General features: G+C 37.4%; 1 protein-coding gene across 2 annotated transcripts in view; it reads left to right on the top strand.

The window, feature by feature from the left end:
• The window catches only part of LOC119775563 (zinc finger E-box-binding homeobox 1-like), a 92,553-nt gene that overhangs the window by 41,560 nt on the left and 24,232 nt on the right, over positions 1–26,761 (top strand). For both annotated transcript variants that reach the window (XM_038273582.1, XM_038273583.1), the window contains exon 2: positions 21,258–21,437. In XM_038273582.1, the coding sequence (XP_038129510.1) occupies positions 21,258–21,437 (180 nt within the window). The remainder of the gene's footprint in view (positions 1–21,257; positions 21,438–26,761) is intronic.

Raw genomic sequence — 26,761 nt, 5'->3', positions numbered from 1 at the left:
GTAAGAAGCAGATTATTAGTCAAAATTTTTATTGAAGGTTTGGATTCTTACATCTAAAATAATCTTATTAAATCTAAAATAGTTCGCTTTAATTTTTTTGACACAACTGTTGTCATCTTCTATTTGCTTCCTTTAGTTTCTATATCCTTTCTAAATGTAGTTTGAACTAAGATGTTGAAATTTAGGGCTTTGGTTAGAGAAATTAAGTAGACACCTTTGTTAGCCTCGCTGTCACCTTTCAGTTTCAGCCACTTTTCTGTTATTTTTTTATTTTTTTGATTGACAGGAAATCAGAGGGATCTTCTTGAACAACACTGGATATTTTACTAATTGAAGTTTTTATTATTTAAATCCCATCCTTCTCTTTAGCAATATAATTTTATTATATTTTTATTCAAAATTCTCTTACCTTAATCTAGCTTAATGTTAGCTTGTGTTAGCATTTCCACTTAGATCCCTGATATAATTCATATTTAGGTGGTAGAACCGAACTAGTTCAGTGTATCCAGTACGTACTCCATGATAGATTACTGTTTGAAAGCATTTAATCCAGGTGGTCATGGTGTATGGCTGCAGCCCTGGCAGGAAAAGATGAGTGTTTTTTGGAGTTTGCATTCCTCATGAAGCGGCAGATTAATGCACGTCTTGTAAGATTAAATTAAATTTAGGTTGTACTCTGCCGAGGGTGGGGAAACGCCCAGCCAGACTGTTAGAGTGAGACAGAGTAGGAGGTCATGGACATGAAGGAAAGGAGAAAACGCCTTTGCATGAGGTGGGCGGAAGCCTGTGAGTGACTATGACGCTGCAGGTTCGGTGATGCACATCCTGCATTTCTCTCACATACATCTACACAAAAATAGACGGTGTGTATTTGAAAGTGCTGGGAGTTTCCATCTCTGTGTTTGCTACAGTGTGTGTTTGGGTTTCCAGTTGTGCAGGTGTTGGTCTTACTTAATGTGCTAGCTTTAATGCATTATTAGTTCTCTGGGACACTTTCCTTCAGGGGCCATGTTCATTTCTAAGAAGTAAATACATAGAGAGACCTGAAATGTGGAGGAAGATTAGGGGGGCTTTTGAAATTCATTCAATGTAATATCAGATTTAGACTTAGACTTAGAGACTTAGAACTTTGTCATTTTGCATACACGAATATAAACAAAAAGAAATTTCATTTAAAACAGCTCCAGACAATTTCAACTTTATAGTGCAGCATTGAAAAATATTAATAAATACATTAAAAACAATAGTAATATAAATATATGACTATATTTACAGTTCTAACATACATTTTTATTTATTTTTTTATTATTTTCGTTTTATAAATACGATTACCCATTTTACACAACATTCAGCAGTCTAATGGCTGTGGGGAAGAAACTTATGGATTTCTATACATCCATTATTTCTTTTACAAAAAGAGCTTTGAAAATTATCTTTAATAGTCATTTCAGAGCACCTTCCAATCATTACAGTATTTATTGACTATAAAATCTAAAAAAAAATGTAGGATGTAGTTGATTTGAAAGTTATAGAAATACTGTATGAAGTAAACAAAGATGTTTTACCAATAAACATTCCTAAACATTCTCAGTAAATGGTGTACAATTATTGAACAATCTCAACAAAGAAATTAAAGAATCACATACTGTATATATAAAAATAGTAAGTATTTCAGTATATATATAATAAGGTCATACTATTAAAAAAATGTATTACATTATGTGTTTTAAGTTAGAATGAAACTATAGAACAACTTAGTGGTTTGTGACTATTATTAAGATTAAATCAGAGCATATTTAAGTCAGATGAAGTGCATTGAATTAGGATAAATTGTGTAATTTATTGTTTTGTAAAAAAAGGGCAGAAAAAGGCAAGGGAAATTTATTTATACAGCACATTTCATGCACAAAGCAACTCAATGTGACTTAGAGTAACACCAACAATAGAAACACAATAAAACAAATTCAATCAATGCTAATGTATAAAAATACATCTTATATATTAAAGTAGTGAAGATGCTATTAATCGTCATAGGCAACACTAAATAGGCATGTTTTCAAACTGCGCTAGAAATTAATAAGTTCTGATTTTTTTTTTGTTATTTTAAAGGAATGAAATGAAATAAAAATTATTTCTATAGGGAAATAACATAGAGAATAATGTAAGACAGAGAGAAAACTGATTTTGCAATATTAGCTCGAACACCGGTCACCAATCAATAGAAAACTGACTGATATTTTAGGATTGTCCGAATGTCAAATGCATGATCACCTCTTTCATACCCACCACCTTCTGCACCGACTAAGGCAAAGACATTAAAATAATTAATTTTGGTGTAATAGTACAGACACAGGCATACTTTCACCTATGTAAAGCTATGCTGATCAATGCGAATTATGATGACCAACAGGTTGGAATCTGCAGTGTTTTAAGTCATTATCTCCTGTAACAGAGTCTGACATGATTTCTTAATTTACACCTAAGGTGATTTTAGTGTAATGTTTGAATCTCTGTAATCAGCTGTGATGTTTTGAGTGAAGGCTCAGCTTCAGCAGGAGGGCATTAGTTCACAGGAGAGTCAGGAAGATGTAAGGTATGGAAGGTAAACAGGAAGTGACCACTCACCACGTCACACTTCCCAATTTTACACTTCCTCTTTCTCAGTGGATGTCCGTTTACAGTAAAATGTAACCCTGTTCATGTTTACTTTCTTAACCATGAAACACAAAAAAACAACTATATATATGACAAGGTTAGACTGCTGTGCTGTAATGTAGGTCAAAGCTTTGTTTATACTGTGTTTCTGAGCGCACATGTGCAAGAAAACCCCAAAACAGAATAATCTTAGCAGTTGACCCAGTTGTTGTCAGAGCGAATTAAATCCTGCTGAATATCATACCTCATGTGCACATGCACCGTCAGGCATGCTGCAGTAAGCCACCCATGGAGGGGGACTGTCAAAGCTGAATCTCATTGATGGATCACTCTCTCCCTCTGCAGACCCAGGAGTCAGAGAAAACCTTTACATCTAGAGGAATAAACAATTTATTGATTGTATGGCAAATTTTTCTATCTGGCATTTAAGGATTTGTGGAAAACAACATGAATTATAGTTTCCTGTCTGTTTATATAAAGGATTAAAGTTTATTGAATATTTGTTTTATTTGATCGCAGGATCCTGTCTGCTGTTATGAGCATCAACTGTTGTTGTCGATAGCCTAAATATAGTCTTGAGAGGTAGAGCTGTTGAATGCTGGTTGTTTTTGGAATGCAAATGAACAGGAACCTAATGCTAAAGTAAGGTTGTGTTTTGTGTGAAAGGCACAGCTATCCCGGATTGCTTTTCTGTTGTAAATCCAACAGATATGGTGTAGACCATTTAGTAAAGGCTAAGTTTTATTTCAATCTGAAAAACTCCCACAAAAGAAATACAATTCGAAGAATTTTATTGATACAATTACTTTAGTCTTTGATGCTTAGACCTCGGCAGGAAAGATTAGCGCTGAATTTATTTTGCTTTGATATGCATAAACAGGAGTAAAAGTTGGAGATGGATGAAGTTGGTCGGTCCATGCCTACTGGTTGGTGAGACGTTGTGCTTGAGCTGACATCCAGTGGACTGCATGAGCTGGTACTAGTAATTCACGCTGGGACCTGGAAGATGAGAGTCCAGCTTAGATAACACAGGTTACATGATCCTGTCAATGATGACCAAGCGTGGAGCGACAGTGGAGAGGAAAAACTCCTCTTTGGGAAGAAACCTCTGGCAGAACCAGGCTCAACATGGCGGCCTTCTGTCGGACCGGTTGAGTTGAGACAGGGAATGCAGTCAGAGTCCATGAGGAATGACCCTCTGATGAAGCTTTGGCTAGCATGGTGGTGAAGGGGCGGGAGGTGGGTTGAATTGGGTTATCTGAGTCAAAGTCTGACATGGGGCAACCACTGCCAAGGCTTTGGGTAGCAGACTAAGACGTGGATTTGGCGACCTTTTAAGATGAGCAAAGGATGCTGATCGGCTTTCGTGGAGGTGTGGTTCAGAACTGATTGGCTTGTAACAGAGGCGGGTATGGGTAAGTTGTCTTTTATTCAGTTGAAGTTCCGCCTAGGCTCCATTTCTGTCCTACAGTACGCTGTTTGACTCATCAGTGTTTTTATTCTCCCCTCGTCTACAGCTTTATCCCAAAGTCTTTGTGATTTTCTTTTCCTTTTCTTATACTGGGCTAGCAAAAATGTGTTTTGGTTGTTTCCTATTGATGATTTAAAGGATTTAGAGGTTCACTGTGGGAGGTGTTCAGCATATTTATCATCACCTGGCTTGAATAAGCTAAGGCCACTAAAATAGAGTTTTTATAACTTTTTTCACCGTCTGCAAAAAAAAGGGAAAAATACATCCTGCAGTCTAGTGTAACTGAAAGAAAGTCGGTCTGATGAGTCTCTCACCTTGTTTGGAAGCAGGTTTGTCCTCTTCTTCTCTCCTAGTTTCTGGGATTTTGGTTTTTGGGGACTTTTGGCCTAGTGGGTTAGAGCAGAGCGCTTGTGCTCTGAGAAGGTTGCAAGTATCCTATTCGATCCCTGCAGCCTCCACTCTGGGTTCCTAAGCAAAACTTTGAACCCAACACTGCTCCCCGGGCGCCGCACGATAACAGCCCACTGCTCTCCAAGGGGTTGAGATAAATGCAGAGACTTTATTTCCCCATTGTGGGACCATAAAGGGATTTACATTTGCTCAGCCCCACCATTTGAATCAGATGGAGAACTGGACTTCTGCTTTGCTTTTCAAACATCTTGGTTATTTTCTTTGACAGACATTCTTTTATCAAATTGCTGCTGAGGTTCAGATCAACGTGTTGCTGATGACAATTTGGGTAAAGCTTCAGCTGTTGAACAGATGGCCGTACATTTGACCCTAGAATGCTTTAGTTAACAGAGGAGTTCATTCTGACTCCATGTCTATGAACTCTATGGGTTCTATAAGATCAAAACAAGCACAACTCATCAGTTTTCAACCACTATTCTCTACAATACATAAAGCTATTAGCGCTACGCCGGAAAAACAATCTAGAAATAAGTAAATATTTCTTAAAATAAATGTATTTACCCTTAATGTAAGTAGATAAATGAGAAAGTTTGCCAATAGAATGAGTATTCGTTCTCTTAAAATAAGATAATTAGATAATATGCACTTGTAATAAAACAATACAATTGTGTTTTCTTATTTTAAGTTTAAATTGTAAATTGTTCCAAAAAATGACTTATCTGGATTTCGATTTTTATCAATGTGTAATATGCTGTGTTTAATGTTATGCTGATGGGGTGTTGTGTATAAAAAGAAGTATGGCTATGGAAATATAAGGAGCTCCTTTTCCCTGTTTGTCCCATGTGTTGAATTTCCTGGGACTTCCAGTGTTCCGAAGATTGACTTTAATCTTAAAGGTATAGTGAAAGATTTTCTAATTAAGGTTGGATCATCAAAATAAGTGGTCCTCCTAACTGTCAATCATTCTGCTGATATGTTTACGTAAGGCCGTCATACGTGCTCGATCCCATTTTTACTTACCGGTGGTGAGTGTGACGTAGTTGTAAAATTGCAAAATCTTCTTTTGGAAAGTAAGCTTGTATGAGGGATGCAAACAGCAACTTTTAGACAGAGTGTGCAAATGGGTTCATGCATGCTCCTGCACGCGTTTATTAGGCGTTCCCTCTCAGGAGCAGGTACAGGGTTGTGCATGAGCATTTTTATTTTAAATTGGAGAGGGCGGATCTTTTCAAAAATCCACCACTATCCTTTGTATAGTGTTGTTAGTAATTGTTCTAATTTTACAATAGTAGAGTTGAAATAGTTTGGAAATGAGCATAAAGCAGCTCTTCTCCAGCCTCAGTGCTGCTGTCTTTCCTCATTGATAGCTTTTGCTCCTCAGCAGCAAACAGCAGGAACTCCTTCATCTATAAATGAGCTGATGATCAGCCCATTAACTATATGTGACCTCAGTTAATCCAGAGCGATATCTGGGTAGAAACCTCTCCTCAGATTTGTTTCTCTACCAAACTCCTGACCTACCTTTGTGAATGTGAGTCTCGGATTATTTCTTTCTAATTAGACAGATGTTGAAGGCGTACAGAGGCGCAGAGAAGTTTGTGATTTTTTTTTTCTTCCCATGCAGCTGTAACAGGGCTGAGATCAAAACAGAGAGGGTTATGTAATACCCTGATGTACATCCACCCCCTGTAGAGCATGACTCATCGCAAACCAGAGAAATTTAGAGTGGACCAGTTTTCACAGCATTAACCTGATGAGTGTTCACTCTACAAAAAAAAAAGAGACAATCTAATATGAACTGTTTAAACATTACAAACATTAAATTAAAATGTAAAGGGGTTAGATTTCTTATTTACATTTGTGGAACAAGATCTTGAGATGATGAATAATTTTTCAGTCGTTCTTAGACTGAGAAACCCAAATCTAGAGTTTTTTTCAGGATGACATCACCTGATTGCTTTTTTCTCTAAATGTGTATTTATAAACTATCTAACTGTAACACAACTAGCTGAAAGCATTTAGTTTGTTATATCTTCACTATTTGTCTGCTTTACAAAAAGGATGACTGGAAAAAAAGCTTCTTTATTTTTAAGTAATATATGTCATCCGTCATTTTTATTATAAAAAGTAAGAGTGAAAAAGTCAATCAGTCGGATTTGGTAGGAAAAAGTTGGAGATTATATTTTTAATCCAGTCCTAATCTACATTAACTGTTAAAATAAGTTGTTTTTTTACAATCCTGAAGTCAGCAGTTAAAACAGAAGTCAGGTGAAGTGTCGACTCTCTGCACAGTCACATTCGTCAGGGTACCTTCAAGTCATCAAGTCCTGAGAAATAGTGCTTCTCTATTGAAACAGCTTGTATGTAAGGTTTAATATATAGAAAGGAGCTTCACATTTTAAAATCATGTCCTTTCTAAAGCTATTATCAATAAGTTTAGGGATATGAATCCATGAGAGCAACCTTTATATGTTGGGCTGTCTCCTTCTCTGTTAACTGAAGAAAGCGTCAAACTTTATATAATTTGTTCAATTTAAAACTTTTCCTACATGCATTTAACTTAAACCTGTTGATTTTCAGGTCTTAAATATTCTATATCAGGGGTACAATTATAAATCAGTGGGGTCTGAATAAAGAAAATCATCAACCAGTAAAGGTCCAGAGACATACTTTAAAAAGCATTTAACACTAAAATATAAGGAGCAGTAAAATATCCTTAAAATATAAGGAGGTGCTCATTTTGAGCCTGGATCCATATTTATTTTTGATTCTGTTCATGGTGGAGAATCCTGCTTCACAGCAGCAGGTTGAACCAAACATCCTCTAAATGTTCAGGGTCATCTTTAAGCACGCCATTTCACTTTTCTGTCACCAGTTCACCACAGTTCTTCCAGCAGTCCACACTTTCTCTGCTCTCTTTTTCTCATCATCTTCTCCTTCTTTCCCATCACCCGGCTTGCTACAGGTTTGCCTGCTGTGTCTAAAAGTAGCAGCAGCAGCAACCCAGACTGACAGCAGCTCATTGGCTAATTTGTATCACGTGCAGCCTGGTCCCAGACACTCTGGAGGGCTTTACCGTACAAACAGGAGAAGCAGCACAAGTGAAGTTAGACACTCCTGTCAGACAACATGCAGTAATTTATAAATGTTTTAAATCAGGTTGGGTCCGGATCCAGACCGCTGTCAGCTAATCCGTGACCTCTGCTTCATATTAACAGGAATGCTCCCATATGACAATTTGGTCCAATATACATATCAAACATAAATATTATTATGATCAATAACTAATATCCACCCATATTAAATGCATTGAATGTATTTTCCTACACTTTGGCCACAGTGAAAAAGCAATCACCTCCTGACATGCAACCAGAGCATCACCTTAGGGCTCATTAATTTAACAGTATTTTAAGTGTAACACCTTCCCAGTCAAACACCACGCGGCCAAACTGAGGAAAATAAACATGTTTCATGTTTGAACAAATACCTAAATTGGGCTGATACTCCCGTTAATGGCAACATATAGTTCATCTTTAAATTTGTACCTTTTGTTGTTGTCAAGACAACTATTCGTGGTTAATGTTGCATAATGATAAAGGCTGCAGGTATTAATCTTGTGACTATTTTACATTTAAACCATTTATAATTATATAGAAAAATTTTAATTTCTTTTACATAATTTGAACCAGGTATATAATACTATTTATATGATAATAAGAAATACAAGTATATTACACAATGCCCCCTAAAGTATTCTTAATGAACCCGTATTTACAGACGAGGACAATTTTATAGTAAAAATGCACATTTTGTTTAGTAAAACTTGGGCCTAATTAGCAGTCTGAGTGGGTTTAGTGTTCAGTTAACAGCCTTAATTGTTTAATGAATGACTTAACGAACACTAGATTAGTTGATTATTTCAACAATCTATTAATTACAATAATCCAGTTACTTGTTTGAGTCATAATAAATAAATGTACCATTATAATAAGCAGAAAGAAATTCTGGTCCTAAATTTAGCTTTTACTGTAGACAAATGTTACAGAACGGCGGCACACCGCCTGTAATGTAATTATCTAACACTATAGTTTGAGATTTGAGCTAATTCAAGGAGCTTTATGATTGTAGAGGAGTCAAACACTTTTATACTCCAGCATTTCTATCAGTGGGAAATACACATACTCCTTTTGATTTCCAATCATTAAGATGTTACATCCTGGCAACAGTTTTCTTTTTACATGACGAAATATACAAATACAGGCAATAATGTTTATGTTAATTTTCTTTTGTAAACAGAGGATTGCATTGAGAGCTGTACAGTGAGTGAGTTTATTAAAAACTGAGATATTTCAGACACACTTATGAAGGAGGTCTTAGACAGGATGGTTATGAATCCCTTTAAGCTGTGTAGCGTGTGCTTAAAGCCATTTTAATGTTCAAATCCTGTCTTTGTGTAGGTTGTTGGTCTTATTTAGAATAAGGAGGCTCATCACGTGGTGCACAGTCCCTGGGGGGGTGGGAAACAACGTGAAAAAGGTCTGATTGAGCACCTGGGCCAGGCCGGAAGCAGCTGGAGAGTGCTGATTAACCGGGCCTCACATCCAAACACAAAGCCCCAGACAGGTTGGTCTTCATAGATTTAGCAGAGAGAATAACTGAGAGTCACGGTCATGCTGCAGGAGAAGAACATAGAGAACACGTGGCAGGTCTGTTTGTTTCAGAGCTCGGGGTCTGGATTGTGTTTTACACTGCTGGCTGCAACCAGAGGGGCTTTCCTCTGCGAGCTGAGAGCTCTGCACCGCTGGTTCGTCCAGAAGGCTTCAGCTTTATAAATGTAAGGTGGGCATGGAAACACGGAACCATGTGCCAAGGAAATGTGCAACCACACCTCTCTTTCTCGGTGTGTGAGTGGGTGACATAGCCTCAGCCTTACCTCACAATGCCTACTTTTAATGGGAACATCAGGGTATGACTCAGTGTTTTATGGTTAACAACTTCCAGCCTTAAGGCTGAAGCCAGCCCTCATTCAGGTTATTTATTGGATTTAAATCAAATGCTTTTCCAGTAATCTGAACATTACAAAATATTTTTCTATAGTTTTAGAATATATTTGTGCTGCTTTTACTTGTTGAGCACTAGATTTAACTTTGTGGCGAATATTCCTCCACCATCAGGGCTATTTCATTATTCTATTACATACTGTTTAGTTAGCCACATTCTCCTGGTATCTGCAAACTCTGCATTATCACATTTAATGCTACAACCCCACCCTTAAACATTTTAGCTGGCACAGTCATGCTGCAGGGGTGGTTTCCCTTCAGCAGGGCAGAGAAGCTGATTGATTTGAATACAGGGCAAAAGGGGTTGCAACTGTTGCAAGACTGCAGAGAGGAGGCCATCTTCATCCTCCAGCATGAGAACCATTATAAACAAACAGCGGTAAAATGAGTTAGATCGAACAGATTCAGGTTTAGGAATAATCCAATCAAAATCCAGAACTAAATCCAACTGAGATCCAAACTTAGAAAGCAATATTATTAGAAGCTCTCCATCTAATTTGTATAAGCCTTATTTAAATTAGAATACAGATACAGTTTTGTTTTGATAGCGATGCCTTTGGTCCAAAGGTCTATCAATGATAAATTGACAATAAAACCCTCTTGATTAATTCCTTGAGTTTGTCATTATTTAACTGTAGAGGTTTGAGATCATGCCAAAACAAACAGTAACACTACTCATGAGAAAAAATACTCATTTAAGATGGTCTTCTTCAGAACAGGAGCTACACATGTGATTTTTATCACTAAACATCCCATGGAAGAAAAATATTGAAAAAGAGTTGATTAATTTCTTTTATTGTCACTAATTTAAATTTATTGCTGAGATGCTAGGCTGCTCAGTGGAGCATTTGGTAGCACTGCTACTTTGCAGCAAGAAGATTCCGGGTTTGATTAATGGCCCTGTTGTCATGGAGTTTGCATGTTTTCCCTGTGCATGCGTGGGTTCTCTCCGGGTACTCCCGCTTCCTCCCACAGTCTAAAAACAGGATTGTTAGGTTACAGTAACTGGCTTCTCTAAATTCTCCTAAGCTGTGTGTGAATGGTTGGTTGACTTGTTTGTCTCTGTGTTGCCCTACAATGGACTGGAGACCTTTCCAGGGTGTACCCCACCTCTCACTCATTGACAGCTGGAGGTAGGCACCAGCACCCCTCACCACCCCAGCAGGGATAGGCATGTCAGATGGATGGGTTTAGATGCTAAATCAAAGTTGCTATTATAAGTAAATGAACTAAAGAATCGGCCAAAAATATCAGCTGGACAGTATGTTGGCCTGTGTCTACAGGAAGCTTTCAATGCTGTGTTTTTAATGATAAATGCAGAACAAAGCTGACGTTGGCTGGTGTAATAGGACAGAAATAAAAAGGGTGACTGCCCCTTTAAGTGGGTCGACTCTCTGCAGCTGCTCACCATGTAAAGTCTGGTCACATCTATTAGCAGGCAGGCAGCCTTAGTGATGTACTCTCCTCTGTTTGCCTGTGTCCCTCTGTCTCCCTCCCTCCCTCTCTCTCTCAGACACACACACACACTCACAGAGGGGTAATTGTCTGTTAGGGGTTTGGCAGAGGTCCCGTGCTGCACAGCTGCACTGGGTCAACCCCCCCCCACACACACACACACACACAACAAACCAAGAAAACTAGCAGTGGTCTTGTTACACACCCAGTTGTTTCACTCCTGTTAGTCATCAGGATTTCTTACAGACATCATAAGTAAACAGTTACTATTTGCTTGTGTTGTAATTAATGTTTACTCAGCTGTAGGAGAGATGATGATTAAGCTGTTGCTTTATTATCATTTATTTGTTATGTATTCTATAGATTAGCTTAAAGGATTCATTCATGTTTTTTACTGTAGTTTATCTCTTTGGTCAAGAGGTATTGTTTTTTTATTGGTTATTAAATGATGCAGGTCAGTGTAGCCTGACATATTGGGACATCTTGGTTTTCCTGTAGCACCACCATGAGGCTGTTTGTGATTTTTTAAAATAATCTTTAAGATAAAAGAAGGATACAGAGATCAGTTTTTAAGGATTAATGCCTGGGGGTTGTAATCAGGAAAGTATGCCAATTCAAAAAATTTACTTGAATAGTATATTTATAAGTAAATGAAACAATATAAAAATTAATAACTATTGTAATGTGACTATGATTAGGAAACCAGAACAGTGCAGTATTGGTTGTATTATCATCATGACAATGACTCTAATTGACTTCAAAGTTTGTTGCTATTGTGAGAAGCTTAAAGAGTTATTAGAAACAAGACAGTTTGAAATGTTAATCTGACACAATACAGGGATATATACCGGTATGCTGTTTCTGAACTTAAAAAACCAATATGAAATCCTCTGATATCATCTCTTTTACTCTTGCATTTACTATACAAAAATAATCATATATATATATATGGGGTGGAACGGTTCACAAAATCCACGGTTCGGTTCGATTCACGGTTTCTGGTCACGGTTTTTGGTTCGGTTCGATACATGTTGATTGTTACACCTAAATCCCATAAAAATTAATGAAATTAATGAAAAAATCCCTCCAAAAATAATGGATTGTAATTATTTTTAATGATTCGCGGAAACCATGGATCATTTCCGTATGTTTTGCTGCTTTGAATTTAATCATCTAGCACATGCTCTCTACCATCTCCAAGGGACTCAGAGGGGAGCGGGCGGGAGCCACAGTGGGGGCTGTAGGCTTTGCTTTGAGCAGCCGGTCTGGAGCGCAGCGGGGTGGAGCGCTGACGGAGTATGAGGGATTTCGGGGTTAGCATGACATGTTGGTCATGTTGCTGTTAGCATGAACCAAACGTGTTGCACAATGCTTTCACACTGTTGCACTTTTATCCACAACTTTCTTTCCGCCGTCATCGTAGGTCACTCTAAATGCAAAGTGGTCCCATACAGCAGACCTATAAAGTGCTGCTGGAGCGTCTTCCAACTCCTGTTCTTTCCCACTCGCCATTCCGACACAATTCTCCACAACAACTGATTTGTTTCCCCTGCTACTACCGGCTACGCTGCTTCGCTTCTTCTTGTTTACTACCGGTGGTTGGCTTTGGTCGCAGTACCGCCACCTTCTGCTCTGGAGTGTAAACGCTTCGCCTATGAGAAAAAGGAGCAGCGCATGAACCGAACGCAACACACACGAACCGAACCGAGACAGTCGAACCGAACTGTTCGGACGGTTTTCATAAATCGTCCTATCCCTAATATATATATCTAGATATATATATATATATATCTAGATATATATATATATATAGATATAGATATATATCTATATCTATATATATATACCGCACAATGAGAGTGAATTTCCCCTTTGTGGGACATTAATGGAATTACATATATATGCATATATGTATATACCGTATATAGGTGGTTACAGCAGCTCCCTGGTCCAGAAAAGTGCAGTTCTAGGAACAGCAAAGATTCTCCCTCAAGCACCTAGGCCTCTGGTAGAGGTCCCGAGCTTGCAGGAAAAAAGTGAGAGACCGCCCACGATGGGTGAGGGAAAGTTTTTTTTTTTTTTTTTTTTTTTTTTATATATCTCTGATGTATGTAAATATGTGGTTTAAGCTATTTATTCTGAGCTAGTAGTGTTTGAATTTAAGGTGCATAAAATATGCAGTATTATTCTAATAAATATAGCATTCAAGGAGTTCTTGGTGAGGAACTTAGCGTCTGATTTTCATGTACAACATGTGAACATAATTCTGCCATCTGATTGGCTAAGTGGACAGCTGCTGACCAATCACCTCATCTAATCATCTACTTTTATCTGACTGAAAGGAAAAACTATAAAATAATCACAAATGGCAAAATAAGTAACGAATTAGCTATAATTTGATATATTTTCTGTTTAAAGTGATGTTGTACCTCATAGAAGCAGGGGGAGTCCTCTCTTCCCAGCCCTCCCCCCTTTCACTCTCCCTCCCCCACTCTCTCTGCACAAGCGCTGCCCTTTGACCCACATCTCAGCCCATGCGGTCCAGTCAGGGATGTGATGCGGTGTTTCGGACAATCACGATTTCCGCTTGGTGGTCACGTGTTGATGTGAGAGCCATGCTGTGTGATGGTTTGCAGCTCTCCATGTTCCTGTGGTCAGATTTTATTTTCAGATAAAGACAGCCTGTAACAGATGCAGAGGCAGTGATAAAAAAATAGGTTTTAACTACGTATTCGATTATGAAGCAGTTTTCTTCTGTTGCATACATTCATTCTATGCCACTTCCTTGATCAGGTCAAATAGAGTTCAGGAAAAGGAAATTAGAAATTCTACCCAGTAACTTATTGGTGTTATAAAAAACACATTTTTACAAATCTGGAATTTGATGTTGATCCCTGCAAATAAAGGTTAATTTAAAGTTTAAAATAATTCTCTATTCTTTGTTAGTAATCAGGTAATTCATTGCAATAAAAAAGGACAAGAGAAGAGATCAGAGAGACGAATGGAAGGAGGGGAAGAAGGCTTTTTGTCTAGACTTCTCTCCTGCCTCGCTCTCTGCACAGCTCCAGATGGGAGTTAACAGTTGACTTGATGCATTGTTATGATGATGTGGACAGGTCTCTCTGTCTACTTGCTCCTACACAGAGAATCTAGTTTTCCCATTGGAGTCAAATCATTCCTATTTTCCTCTGCTGCCCTCTGTCTCATGTAGGAGGAACTACAGCACACTGGAAAGTAAAATAATACTTTTAGTGCAGCACTAAGGACTGAAAGATGATGTTATTGGTCCAAAAAAAGTAGGAAGTGAATATAACTGGTAACTATGATGTTAATTATTAGTTGTTTCTTAGGTTTTCTAGAAAAGGCAAATATAATATAACATGGGTGATAAAATACACCATAAAAAGGGAAACCTGGGGCTTTATTGTTTCCATGCATGTTACAAACTTTCTTAAAAGCAGCTACTATTTGCTTTATGGTGTATTAAGAATACCTTCATTTTTAGGAAATAACTCTCCAGATACAAAGCATGCCCTTTGTTTGTATTAAGGGGATACAAATTAAAATAAGGTTCCTTATTGTTCAAGGCATTCTGCAAAAAAAAAAAAAAAAAAAAAATGGGATCCTCTTAATTAAGCTTTTATTTTTCCTGTTAGTGAACATCATTGATTTTTGCAAAAAAGTTCCCTGTTTGGCCTCCATATTCTACATTTAAATTTCCATGAATTTTGAAATAAACCAATGAAACAGTCTCCAGATGGTATATTCTCCTCTTTATTGTGATCAATACCGGTTCAGTACCAGTTTGGATGTGTTGGCCTAGTGGGTTAGAGCATGGTGTTGTTCTGAGAAGGTTGCAGGTACCCAGTATGACCCCCACATTCTGGGTAGCTGAGCATGACCCTTAACCCCACACTGCAAGGCGATGGGTTAAATGCAGAGATGGGGAGTGGCAGCCTAGTGGTTAGAACATAGACCTTAGAATCTTGAGGCTCTGAGTTTGAGTCCCACTCCCACAGACCCACACTGGGTCTCTGAGTAAGACCCTTAACCCCCCACAATGGCAGCTCTCCAAGGGGATGGGTTAAATGCAGTGATAGATTTCTGGAATGTGAGCACTGCAAAAAATCTAAATCTAGATAATTTATTTTTCCTTAAAATAAGTGCATTTGTTCTTGGATTGAGGAGGTAAAAGAGACAGTTTGCCAATGGTACATTTACAATAAGAAAACACAATTGCATTGTCTTATTTCAAGTGCACGTTATCTAATTATCTTATTTTAAGAGTAAAAATACTCATTCCATTGGTAAACTATCTCATTTACCTACTAAAATTAAGTGTCAAGCAACTTAATTTAAGAATTTTTTTTTACTTATTTCTAGATCGTTTTTCCAGTGAGATAAATAAAGTTCAATTATTATTATTCTTTCCGTTTTACCCACACAGGATCGTAGTGATGCAGCTCACAGCCACAAGGTCTATGACACTTTTGTTCCCATGAGGCTTTATGTTTTACCTGGAAGGCTAATGAGTGTGTTTTTGGTAGTTTGGTCAGGGTGTGGTCATGGTGTCTGTCTGTCCTGCATCAGTGTGTTTGTGTGCTGCTGTCAGACTGAGCCAGAAGCACACTGAGCTTCCCTCATTAGCTGTCTGCTTTAACTCTGCTGAGATGTACAGCTTTCCTTCAGAGAGCACACACACACACACACACACACACCTTTTTCCACACATGTATTTGCACCAGTTTTCAATTGCACAGCTGCTGACAATGAAACACCTACTAAAGCAATCTTCTCATTATCGCCTAAGGCCCCACTTGGCTCCATGTTGTTGGCGTATACAAAACACACAAACCCTGTTGAGTCAGACCAGTTGATTTGGTCCATTTTCACATCGAGTTTCCATTGAAACCAGGCTCCTCTATGAAGGTTATTTTGTTTCAAAACTATTTGTGCATTGTAGGTGTGAATTTGAAGTTGTAGAGAAAGTTACATTCTAAGTTTTGCATTTGTAGAATTTAAAAAAAAAAAAAAAAAAAAAATCAGTAGTACATTTTTTTTTACACCTTTTCAGATTTTAAGTACAAGTAAACAAATTCTGTTCTCCAAGTTGAACATCAAAAGCCTCTTACATTCTCAGTCTTGCTCCAAATGGTCCACATCTATTGTTGCAAAACTATTTGTGCATTGTAACTGTGTTTTTTTGTAATTGTAGATTTTTTTCAATCTGTTACAATTACAAAATAAATTCACACCTCTTCAAATTCTTGAGTGCTAGTCGACAAATTGTGTTCTGTGAGTTGCACATCAAAAATGTCTTCCATTCAGTTTGCTACAGTTGATCTAAGACAAATGGTGCAAAACAAATTCAAATATGTGTTTTTTTCCTTAACTCAAACACAAATCAATGAATACGACTGCACGGATATACTGCTTCAAAACAGGACGCCGACAGCGGTGTCTAGTCCTTTCAACACGTTCCTTAAAAAAAATTTCTTCGTTTCACAGCGTCTAAGGCCACGTTCACACAGCAGCCTGAAGTGACACAAATCCGATTTTTTTGCCCATATGCGACCTGGATCTGATCTTTTCATGACAGTCTCAACAACACAGATCCAATTTTTTCCAAGGTGATCCAGGCCACTTGGCTATGTGGTCCTAAATCCAATACGATTTGATCTTTTCAAATGCGAGTCGCATTTATCCGACCTGAACGCCATAAGTATCACTATTCTGGGTCTTGCTATGAAAAAGCGGCACAAAAAACAACAACCATGGCAGATGATGATGTGGAGACCAGTATTTATGTTTAACCGTCTTGGAAAGATTGTGTTTTTATGGTTGGGAAAGATTGCTAGATGTTCTTCAGCACTACCATCCATGTTAACTAACGTAAACACAGACCATGCTAGCTTGTGTGGTCATTGCGTCCTCTACTGCGCATGTGGGACACTTGAGTTGTACGACTGCAGTTCACACAAAATACCACATACAAGTCGCATATATTTGGAAATATGAACGGCAACTCAAAAAAATCAGATTTCACAAAAAATTGGGATTGTGCATCAAGGCCTGCAATGTGAACGTAGACTAAAAGTTCTCATATCATTGAAAACTGTTCTCAACCATATTCTTGTAATCAAAATGAAATAGTAAATGGACTGTATGTATATTTATTATAGGCTACACCCAGTAGAAATTATACTTTTTCCTAAGTCAAATGTAGTAATTAAATCTATATTTGTGTTCAATGTTGACTTATCATTTCTTACTGTTCTATGTTCTAATATCCGTAATAAAGTTTTGAAACAAAATAACCTTCATACCCCTCAGTCAAAATCACTGACTGCAGCAGTGTGTAAAGGCACATCTGCTTCTCAAAGGATCTCTTCCCTGCTGGGTATCATTTGGCTTTTTTCTTCTTTTTTACAAGTTCTCAGCAGGTCAAAGTTGAACTTTTTCGCTCCTAGATCCAGACTGAGGGATGTTGAGGCAGGCGGAGTATGTTGCATTTTTTCTGTGCCAAAAAAGAGTTCAGTTCGCTCCTTCTTATCATAGCTTCTGATTTAAATCTCTGGGACCAGCCAGGAATTATGTGACATTTAAGCCATGAAGGAAAATATGAAAGAAGTTTGGATCCACTAATCAGAGCTCTGTTGACAACTTCAAGCTCTCACTTTAACTTATTTCAAGAGATTTTCTCTTTAAGAAAGGTAGTTTGAAAATGTTTTCTCTGCTCTGTGATTAAATATTCCTCATTCTTTACAAAAGAAGGAGCTATTATATTAAAAAAGGGATTCCCCCCCCAAAGAAATAAGACTGCCTTTTTCTCTTGAAATCTCTTAATCTAACAAAATCCTTGAAGCCAGGAAGCAGGTATCAGTAAAAATAGAACTACTTCAAACCAAAAGCAGAGATACGAGCAGAGTTGAGCTCCAACTAGAGATTATTTAGCTACTTTTGCTTTTGCTTCATTTGTTAGACCTATCCATAGAAGTTAAATAGTAATCTGGTGCTTTATGGGATGTTTTATTTTACAAGAGATGACGTTAAAACCAGTGACTGTAAGAGTTGTGGATGGAACAGTTTTACAGACAATTTTAATGTAAAATGTATACTTTGAAATTTGAGCTTTATTATTGTTCAGAGTTGGTTTCTTTTAGGAAATGACATGTTTTAGAGTCTGTATGCTTCAGTTGGTGATTGTTTTATTACTGATGATTATCTCATTTAGAGCTGAAACAATCAGATTATTCCTGATTAATTGATTATTGAAATAACCTTCTATTAATTTAGTGATCATGTAAAAAAAATATGTGTAAACATTTTGCATTTAAGATAGAAAGCTTTTTCATCTGTCGAAATACTCAGCCCAGCTCTCCTGAAGTGGAAAATTTGTTTAGTTTCACCTGGTTTGATTCAGTAAAATCATACCTGGTTTATGCCTTTACCACCTTTTGCTTTCCAATTATTAATCTGTTAATTCATTGAAGAAATAATCAACAGATTATAAATAACGGTTAGCTGCAGCCCTAATCTCAATGCTTCTAACAGGATATCTCAATGCACACCTGAAAATGGAAAAATGCAGAATACATACAAAGGTTTTCATTTTTTCTAGATTTAATACAAATACTTTTTCTGTCCAACTTGATGAGCTGATTTACTGCTGTTAATTAACCTTTTATAATGTGGTTACATCTCTTAAACTAACTGCTCACAATACAGGAAACTTTAAAAACCAGTATGGGGTGAGCAGATTTTATTGTTTTAAGGCAGACACAATTGTTGTGGAAGTACTGGTTTAGGTCAACTCAGGCAGTGTTGTCAAAAGTACACCAAATGTTACTTAAGTAGAAGTATAGATACTGCAGTTTAAAAACACTCTGGTAAAAGTTGAAGTATCAACTTGACCTCTTTACTCAAGTAAAAGTGAAAAAGTATGGGCTCCAAAAACTCCTTAAAGTGTAAAAGTATAAAGTAACCTTTAAAAAACAGCCAGATCCCGCTATATGAATTGAAAGCTCAATTTTTCGACTATTTCAAAATATTCTTTGAGATAGGACCAAGGATGAGGGAGGTCTTGTTGGTCTCCATCTCCCGATACTAGGGGTGTAAATCACATCCATCATGGCGATTCGATTCAGTATCGATTTCCTGACCCAACGATTCGATTATTTTCGATACTTAAGAATACACCACGATTCGATTCGATTAATCGATTAATCGGTTAATTTTTTTTTATTATTATTATTTTTTTTTTTTTTTACACCTTACAGGCTAAACAAAGTTTCAAGTTTGAAATAAATCAATGAAAGCTGTAATATCATTATGCATTTTCTTTAGAAACAACAGCAAATAACAGAAGTAGAAAAGTTGCATCAAAAAATACTGCAAAAATACTGCACAATATCAGTGTAATGAGATGAATGCAATACCTCGGCTCCAGAGAAACTGTCCAACATATTTTTTTAGAATGTAATAAATATATTCAGAAAAGAGAGATGTTGTGTAGAGAGTTAGACAGGAATAAAAATAAACTACATATAAGGGAATTGTTTCAAAGGTCATCTGGGGATGTAGTTTTTGGTAGTATTTTTAATTTTCTAAGAAGAACGGGTATTTTAGGGAGAGAATATAATAGTTTGTCTGGTCCATACTCCATTCTGGAAGGTGGCGGTAATGCACCTATAAGTTCTTTGCCAACCGCCATTTAAAAAAAAAAGAAGAAGAAGGCTCCAGTGTTGACGTCACCGCCCCTTGAGAGACGCTCCGCTGCTCCTCTCCCAGATTGTAGCTGACCGCAAACAGTGCTGCAGACAGGAGGCCGGCTTGTTTTGTTTTTATGACCGAAATTGCGGAAAACAACTCGTGAAGTTTGACCCGCTAGAAGAGCGAGGTGCGCGAGACCGCTGGGAGCCTTTTTCCAGCTGAATCTCCGCTCTTTTTTCCCACCGTCGTCGGACTAAACTCGCCCCCACTTCCTCATCGCCTCGGCTGTATCTAGACCCACAGCGTGTAGCCCAGACCACGCTTCAATACTGAGCATAATTTAAAAATGTCTGTGTGAAGCTTACTGCAACAAACTGCTGTAAAAGAGTATAACCAGGAAGCGCGGTAGGAGGGCAAAATGGGTTTAGCGGCACCGCAGCACGGGAGGGAGAATTACGCCCAGGAGCAAATGGATAAAAATAGACCGGAGGAAAAAAAAAAAAACATTAATCGATTATCTTGCTTTTGGATCGATGCATCGATACAAAACGATTATTATTTACACCCCTACCCGATACGCTCTCGCCTGTGTCCGACCTTTCAGACATTTCAACATCTTTTTCTGAATCCTACATTGTAGCATGGCATAGACAATTCACGTTTACAGTTTGAAGAATACCTGCTTGCTTCTGATGATTTCCTTTAGCTAACTAATGAGTGTTTGCGTTATATGACTCATCCAATTACACTAGTGTTCACTAGATGTGGATGGCAGCAATGATCTGCATTGGATGGAGCACATGACGTGAAATAAATATTTAGAAACATTAAACCAGGGGTTTAAAAATCAGCGGGGTCGAAATAAGGAAAATCATCAAGCAGTAAAGGTGACCTGATGCATTCACTGGATGGAAACTAATTGTCAGACAGGTTTAATCTGGAATAATCTGCATTACCCCTCAGAATTTCTTGCTGAAAGGTTTATTGACTCCACCCTGCTTTGGTTTTTGAAACTCTTCTTGGTTTTCTATGTTTAGGTTAATTAGATTATAGTTCTCATACAAATTTATGTTTTCCTTGACTTGTTTAATACAGCTATAGCACAATAAAAAATTAGTTTGCATTTACAAGCCCAAGAATGAAAGAAATGGGTAGTTTTTGAGTGATCTTACCGTTACAATATAATAAAAAATATTTAAGGTCCAGCTTTCAACTTTAAGGATACGAACAAATGCAGAACCTGGATCACATTTCACACAAAGTCAACTTGATTCAGCTTGTGTTGATTGGAAACATGAGCGCATAGAGGGAGTTTCCTGTCATGCATTTTAGATGCCAAACTCATACTTCAGCTGATTGCGTTTAATGTGGGAAACAGATGGGAAACACATAGGCTACCTGCTCCTGTTGGAAATCATGATGCCATCTTCTTTTGTGCTTAAATGATTGGAAATGATTTGATATTAATGCTGTGGTGTTTTTTTTATTTCTAGTAACAAACTTCAACAATGGCTTGGAGGCCAGTTCAGACTCAGATGATGAGGACAAGCTACATATTGTGGAGGAAGACAGCCTGTTGGAGCCTGATGCCACAGAAGCCAATGGGGCCACAGCGCTGGAGAGCCATGATGCCACCATAACAGTATTACCCCACAATGGCTCCTGGAACGGAGGTTAGATGATAGAAATAATATGTTTTTAATTATTTTATACTTAAAAACACTGTAAGATTCTCTGCATCACTCTGATAACACCAAACCAAAAATACTACACCATGCAGGGGTTGACATTAAGGATTTTTATCACTTGCCCAGAGGGCAAGTGACTTTTACATTTCATTTGCCCAGAAACAATTTTTACTTGCCCAGTATAATGTTTGATAAATATGTTTCCTAATATTCATTTTTATATATATTAACTAAACATGTTTGTTTTTTAAATGTTTTTTGTAATTCAGTATTTTTTAAGTTTCCAGGTTCCTGTTGTGTATATGCATGCATCAGATAATGAACTCAAGCCTACATAACCGTGTTAACATGCTTTTCAATCCTTCCTGCACATTCTCTTCAAACTAAACTTTGCTTTAAACTGTTGTGTGCTTGGAAATTATAATTGTAATGTTAAAAATAAAAAAAAAACTTGACAGGTTAAAAACTTAAGATAAATCACAAGACAGAAGTCAATGTCACAAATGAATAACTTTTATTTTAGAGTCATGGTATGTTTATACAAGAGAATACTATTAATATAATGTGACTTTTCTAGATTATCATTATAGTTATTTTATACAGGGTTTCCACAGTCTTACATAATTTCAGAATTCCCTGACTTTTAACTCACTCAGGATTAGTTTTCCCTGACAAAATAAATGCAGCAACAAGAAATGCATGGCATACAAATATGCCCATTTTCCTAATCCCTGACCGATAATTTTTAATCTAGGGTTATCTGGGTGGTGGGTGTGTTACTGTACTTACATTTTTTTGCCTTGTTGTTGTTTTTTAGCCTGCTAAGTGCAAATGCAAATGTGTCTGTTTCAAGCCAATTCCTGGACAAAAATCTTGTCATCTGGCGGAAAATCACGCAGCTTTTTCAAATCACGCGAGAATGTGTACAAAACAACAAAAATGGCGTCGGCAACGCATCTGGGTCGCTTTCATCGGATGTTGGTGATTTTAAAGAAATTTTGAGTGATAATTTTTTTTTTTTTTGCGATCATTGCACTTGCCCGGCAGGCAAATGCAATGAAATTTGTACTCTCCCCACAATAAAAACTACTTGCCCCGGGCGATCAGGCAATGGTTAACATCGAGCCCTGCCATGTATATTAATGCTCTGAACTAACTAACTAATAAATGTTTTTTTCATCATGTTTTTTTTTTTTTTTTTCGACCGACACGGCTTAGATTTCATATCTGCTGCACTTTATGGAATGGAAATGTTCATGTACTGTCTGAAAAGCTGTACTATATGAAATTTCGTTAATAAATGTTGTCTAAGTGTGCTGCACTGGGGAAACGAGTTTAGGGTTAAGTTTGTGCAATATTGTAGAACATTTCCTCAGAAAGCCACAAAAGACGTATCTAGAAACTGCACAGGTTCATATTTTATGTTAAAACTATACAAGTTGTATTTATCATGGACCAGTTTTCTTATTCGTTCCCAAACAAAGGAGTAGCAAATTAATCCATATTACAGCTTTGAATGAATCTTTAAGGTTTATGGGTAAAGACATTATCATAGGTCGGCACACTTAATGGCAGCTCTGTCATATGATGTTTCCCCTTTGCCAAGCACAGTATGGTCACTGGGTTCTGTACATTAATGTGCTCAAAGGTTTGTTTATCAGCACAATCACAGCTGTTCTGCTGCATTTCCACATCAGAAAAATAAAGAGCAAACAGAAGTGAGAACTTTGGAAGAAGGAAGATTAAGAGGTAAACTGAGGAACTGGGAATATACACTGGAAACACACACCTCAGTAATACTCTAAAGCATAATCTAGCTGACAGTCATGAGGCAGTTTTCCTGTATAATCTGCTCAAAACCTTCAAACGTTTCATAAATCCTCTTCACATTCCCTGTAATGACAGCCCATCAGGCTGCTGCCATTACGTGCTTCAAAATCCTCATCAGGAACAAACACCACCTTCCAACAAGCAAAATCGCTTTTGTTTCCATGCATCATTTCACCTGTAACCCGCATTAGTCTGGTAATTGATCCCTCTCATTGCATTGAATGGAAAGTAATGCCCTTATACTGTACATTATATAGCTGCAATAATTACAAGAAGCATTCAAATTCCAGATGAACATATACCTGAAGGAGGAAGAAATTAAGCCTAAACTCACCATAAAGGTAACAAAATGAGATAGGGTCATTTATATGGACACTGAGCTTAAAGGGATAGTTCGGTATTTTTGACATGAATCTGTATGGCATCCCCATCACCAGTGGCATGCAATCACACTGACTTACCCCTGGCAGCGTCCTGTGAGCAGAGTTATCGTCCAGTTTTGGTCAAGCCGAAAGTAGTCCGGCAGGTTTTTAGGACCAGCGAAATAAAACTTTTCTCTTCCCAAAACATTATGTGTTCAAAAGAGTGATATTTTTGCATCCCAAAAACATTGTAGTGGAAAAAGTCACACGTCGTTATCAATTGGTCCTATTTTCTCTCTGTTCGTATCAGTGCGCGCCGTCATTCAGACAGCGAGCTCAACAACAGCCAGATGCATGTCTCGGTCCGCTCGGTCTGAATGACGGCGCGCAGTGATACGAACAGAGAGAAAATAGGACCAATTGATAACGACGTGTGACTTTTTCCACTACAATGTTTTTGGGATGCAAAAATATCACTCTTTTGAACACATAATGTTTTGGGAAGAGAAAAGTTTTATTTCGCTGGTCCTAAAAACCTGCCGGACTACTTTCGGCTTGACCAAAACTGGACGATAACTCTGCTCACAGGACGCTGCCAGGGGTAAGTCAGTGTGATTGCATGACACTGGTGATGGGGATGCCATACAGATTCATGTCAAAAATACCGAACTATCCCTTTAAACTTGTCTTTATTGTCATCCAGATTTGATTCAACAACATATATATCTGGACCAGGTTTCATTGCAGTGGCTCAGTAACGGTGCAGAAATAAAATAGTGTCCACAAGCTGTCAATAAAATTAGCAGCAACAAAATAAAAGTAGAGAAGAAAAGATAATATGTATGAAATGTGTTGAATAACTACAAAAGCAGGTTTTAAATGCCAAATGGACCTTATAGCAACATTAGCTGGTTTCACTTTTAGACTGTCAAAATAATAACACCAACTTTTTTTTTATGTAAGCATCTGTACTTCATTGGCCCAATTTCTTATACTTCATTATGAGCAATACATTAGTAAGCAAGAGCACCCAGTTTAAAGGGGAATGGAGCTATTTTAAAACAATAATAAGTTTGTAGCTCACTAACCCTGAGACTTACACACAGTTATCATTTGTCTCTACTAGTAATATCCACTGACTTCAGCTCTACCATGCCGAAAAGCTCTCAGACAGTCAAAATGCAGTTAATGACCCAGTTTGTCTTTCTGTGGGCTTGTAGCAGCGCAGTGATGCATTGCTTATATAAAGGCCACAGGACACCGAATCCATCAAAGTCAAGCTCATTAGCAAAGCTCTGATCATTTTCAGCTGATCACTTAAAAAAGTCCTCCAGAAACATCAGCGAAACCCAAAAAAGCAAAGTAAATATATCTTACCTTTGCTGTTTTTTCATCAAAACCTATTTCCATCTGAATAAAAGTCAGTCTCTGGAATATATCCAGCCTATTATTTAGGTAAAAGTTTAGTCTCATCAGCATACATATGGGAGCAATACTCTTGCAAAGTTATTTGCAAATGTTTGTGGAGAGTTGTGTGTCTGTATCTACATATGTGTGTGTGTGTGTGCAGTGGGATTTGACAATGTGTGAGATTAGTCTGTCCGTACGAGTATCTGCAAATGTGTAAAATAACTTGTTTGTAATTGATTTGCGAATGTGTAAAAAATCCACAAATCTGTATTCAGATCTACAAATATATGTTAAGATTTGCAAATGTGTACTAAAATCTACAAATGTGTGGATCAGTCTGTAAACACACAGTCACTTAAGTCTGAAGTATTTTTGTTTGAACACCCAGAAGTATAGACAAATCATTGGTTACAAGTCAAGCAGTTTCTCGGTTGGCTCTGTTTACACATGTGATTTTTGCTACACTTCTGCCGTGTGAGATCTACGGAAGAGGATTAGTTTTTGAAATTTTATTTTAGTGTAATATGAGAAAAAAGTCAGAATTCTGACTTTAATCTCAGAATTCTGACAGCTAACAAACATGTTAGCATCAAGCTGTAGCTAGCTCTCTAGTTTTAATCACCTTCTGCTCTTCCATTAATGAAATAGCATCACCAGGGACCCCTCGGGCATGTAAATAATCCTAATTCCATCATTTTCCACCAATGTGTTACTGGCCCTCCCAAAAAACTGACATCTTTGTCAGTGAAGCTGAGTGCTCCCACATCTCTTCCTTCATGGTGCCCATCTACAAAATTCTGAGATTAGAGTCAGAATTCTGAGAAAAAAAGTCAAAATTCTGACTTATTTTCCAATATCAAACTGAAATATTTAAAAATCAGTTGAGTTTTTTTTTTTTATCTTTTCAGTGGTCCTAATCCTCTTCCGTAGAGATCTGCAAATGCATAAAGAGGATTCGTATATGTAATATCCTAATTTGCTGACCTAAGGGCAGGCTCGCCGGCTTATGGCGGCCAATTATCATCAAATCAGCTTTTCTGACCATCATTACTTCTAAATGAGGAATCAGGTGATGCCTTTTGAGATATCTCAAAAGGCATTTTGACTCTCCAAAATGTGATTGATTGATGCAAATCTTAACACACATTTGTAGATCTGAATACAAATTTGTGGATTTTTTTACACATTCTCAAATCAATTACAAACAAGTTGTTTTACACATTTGCAGATACTCGTAGAGACAGACAAATCTCACACATTTTCAAATCCCACTGCACACACACAAATCTAGATGCAGACACACAACTCTCCACACACATTTGCAAATAATTTTGCAACAATATTGCTCCCATACATAAATTCCCATATATTAAAACTCTACCTGTGCGTAATTCACAATGACCTCTGCTACGCTTGCCTGTGATCCCCGAGAGCTTCTGTCTATCTCAAAAGAATGCATATTATTGGATTCTGTAGAATGCAGCCTTTTCAAAAATATATGAAGCTCCCTGATTGGACAACCGGTTATTGAAATCTTCAAGCATCTATCTAACACTTAGCTTTGTATATATACTGTGTGATTAGACTATGTAAATAAGGAGAGGTTTTTTGGGGGAAAACTGTAGTTCTGTGACCAAATATATAATTCTAAGTTTTCACTATCAAGGATAAATTCGAGATTTCATAAATTGTGCCCAATTGGCAATA

This window comes from Cyprinodon tularosa, unplaced genomic scaffold (genome assembly GCF_016077235.1).
Source record: "Cyprinodon tularosa strain WSP-4 unplaced genomic scaffold, ASM1607723v1 ctg879, whole genome shotgun sequence".
Taxonomy (NCBI): domain Eukaryota; kingdom Metazoa; phylum Chordata; class Actinopteri; order Cyprinodontiformes; family Cyprinodontidae; genus Cyprinodon; species Cyprinodon tularosa.
This window is presented reverse-complemented; position numbering and strand designations above follow the sequence as displayed.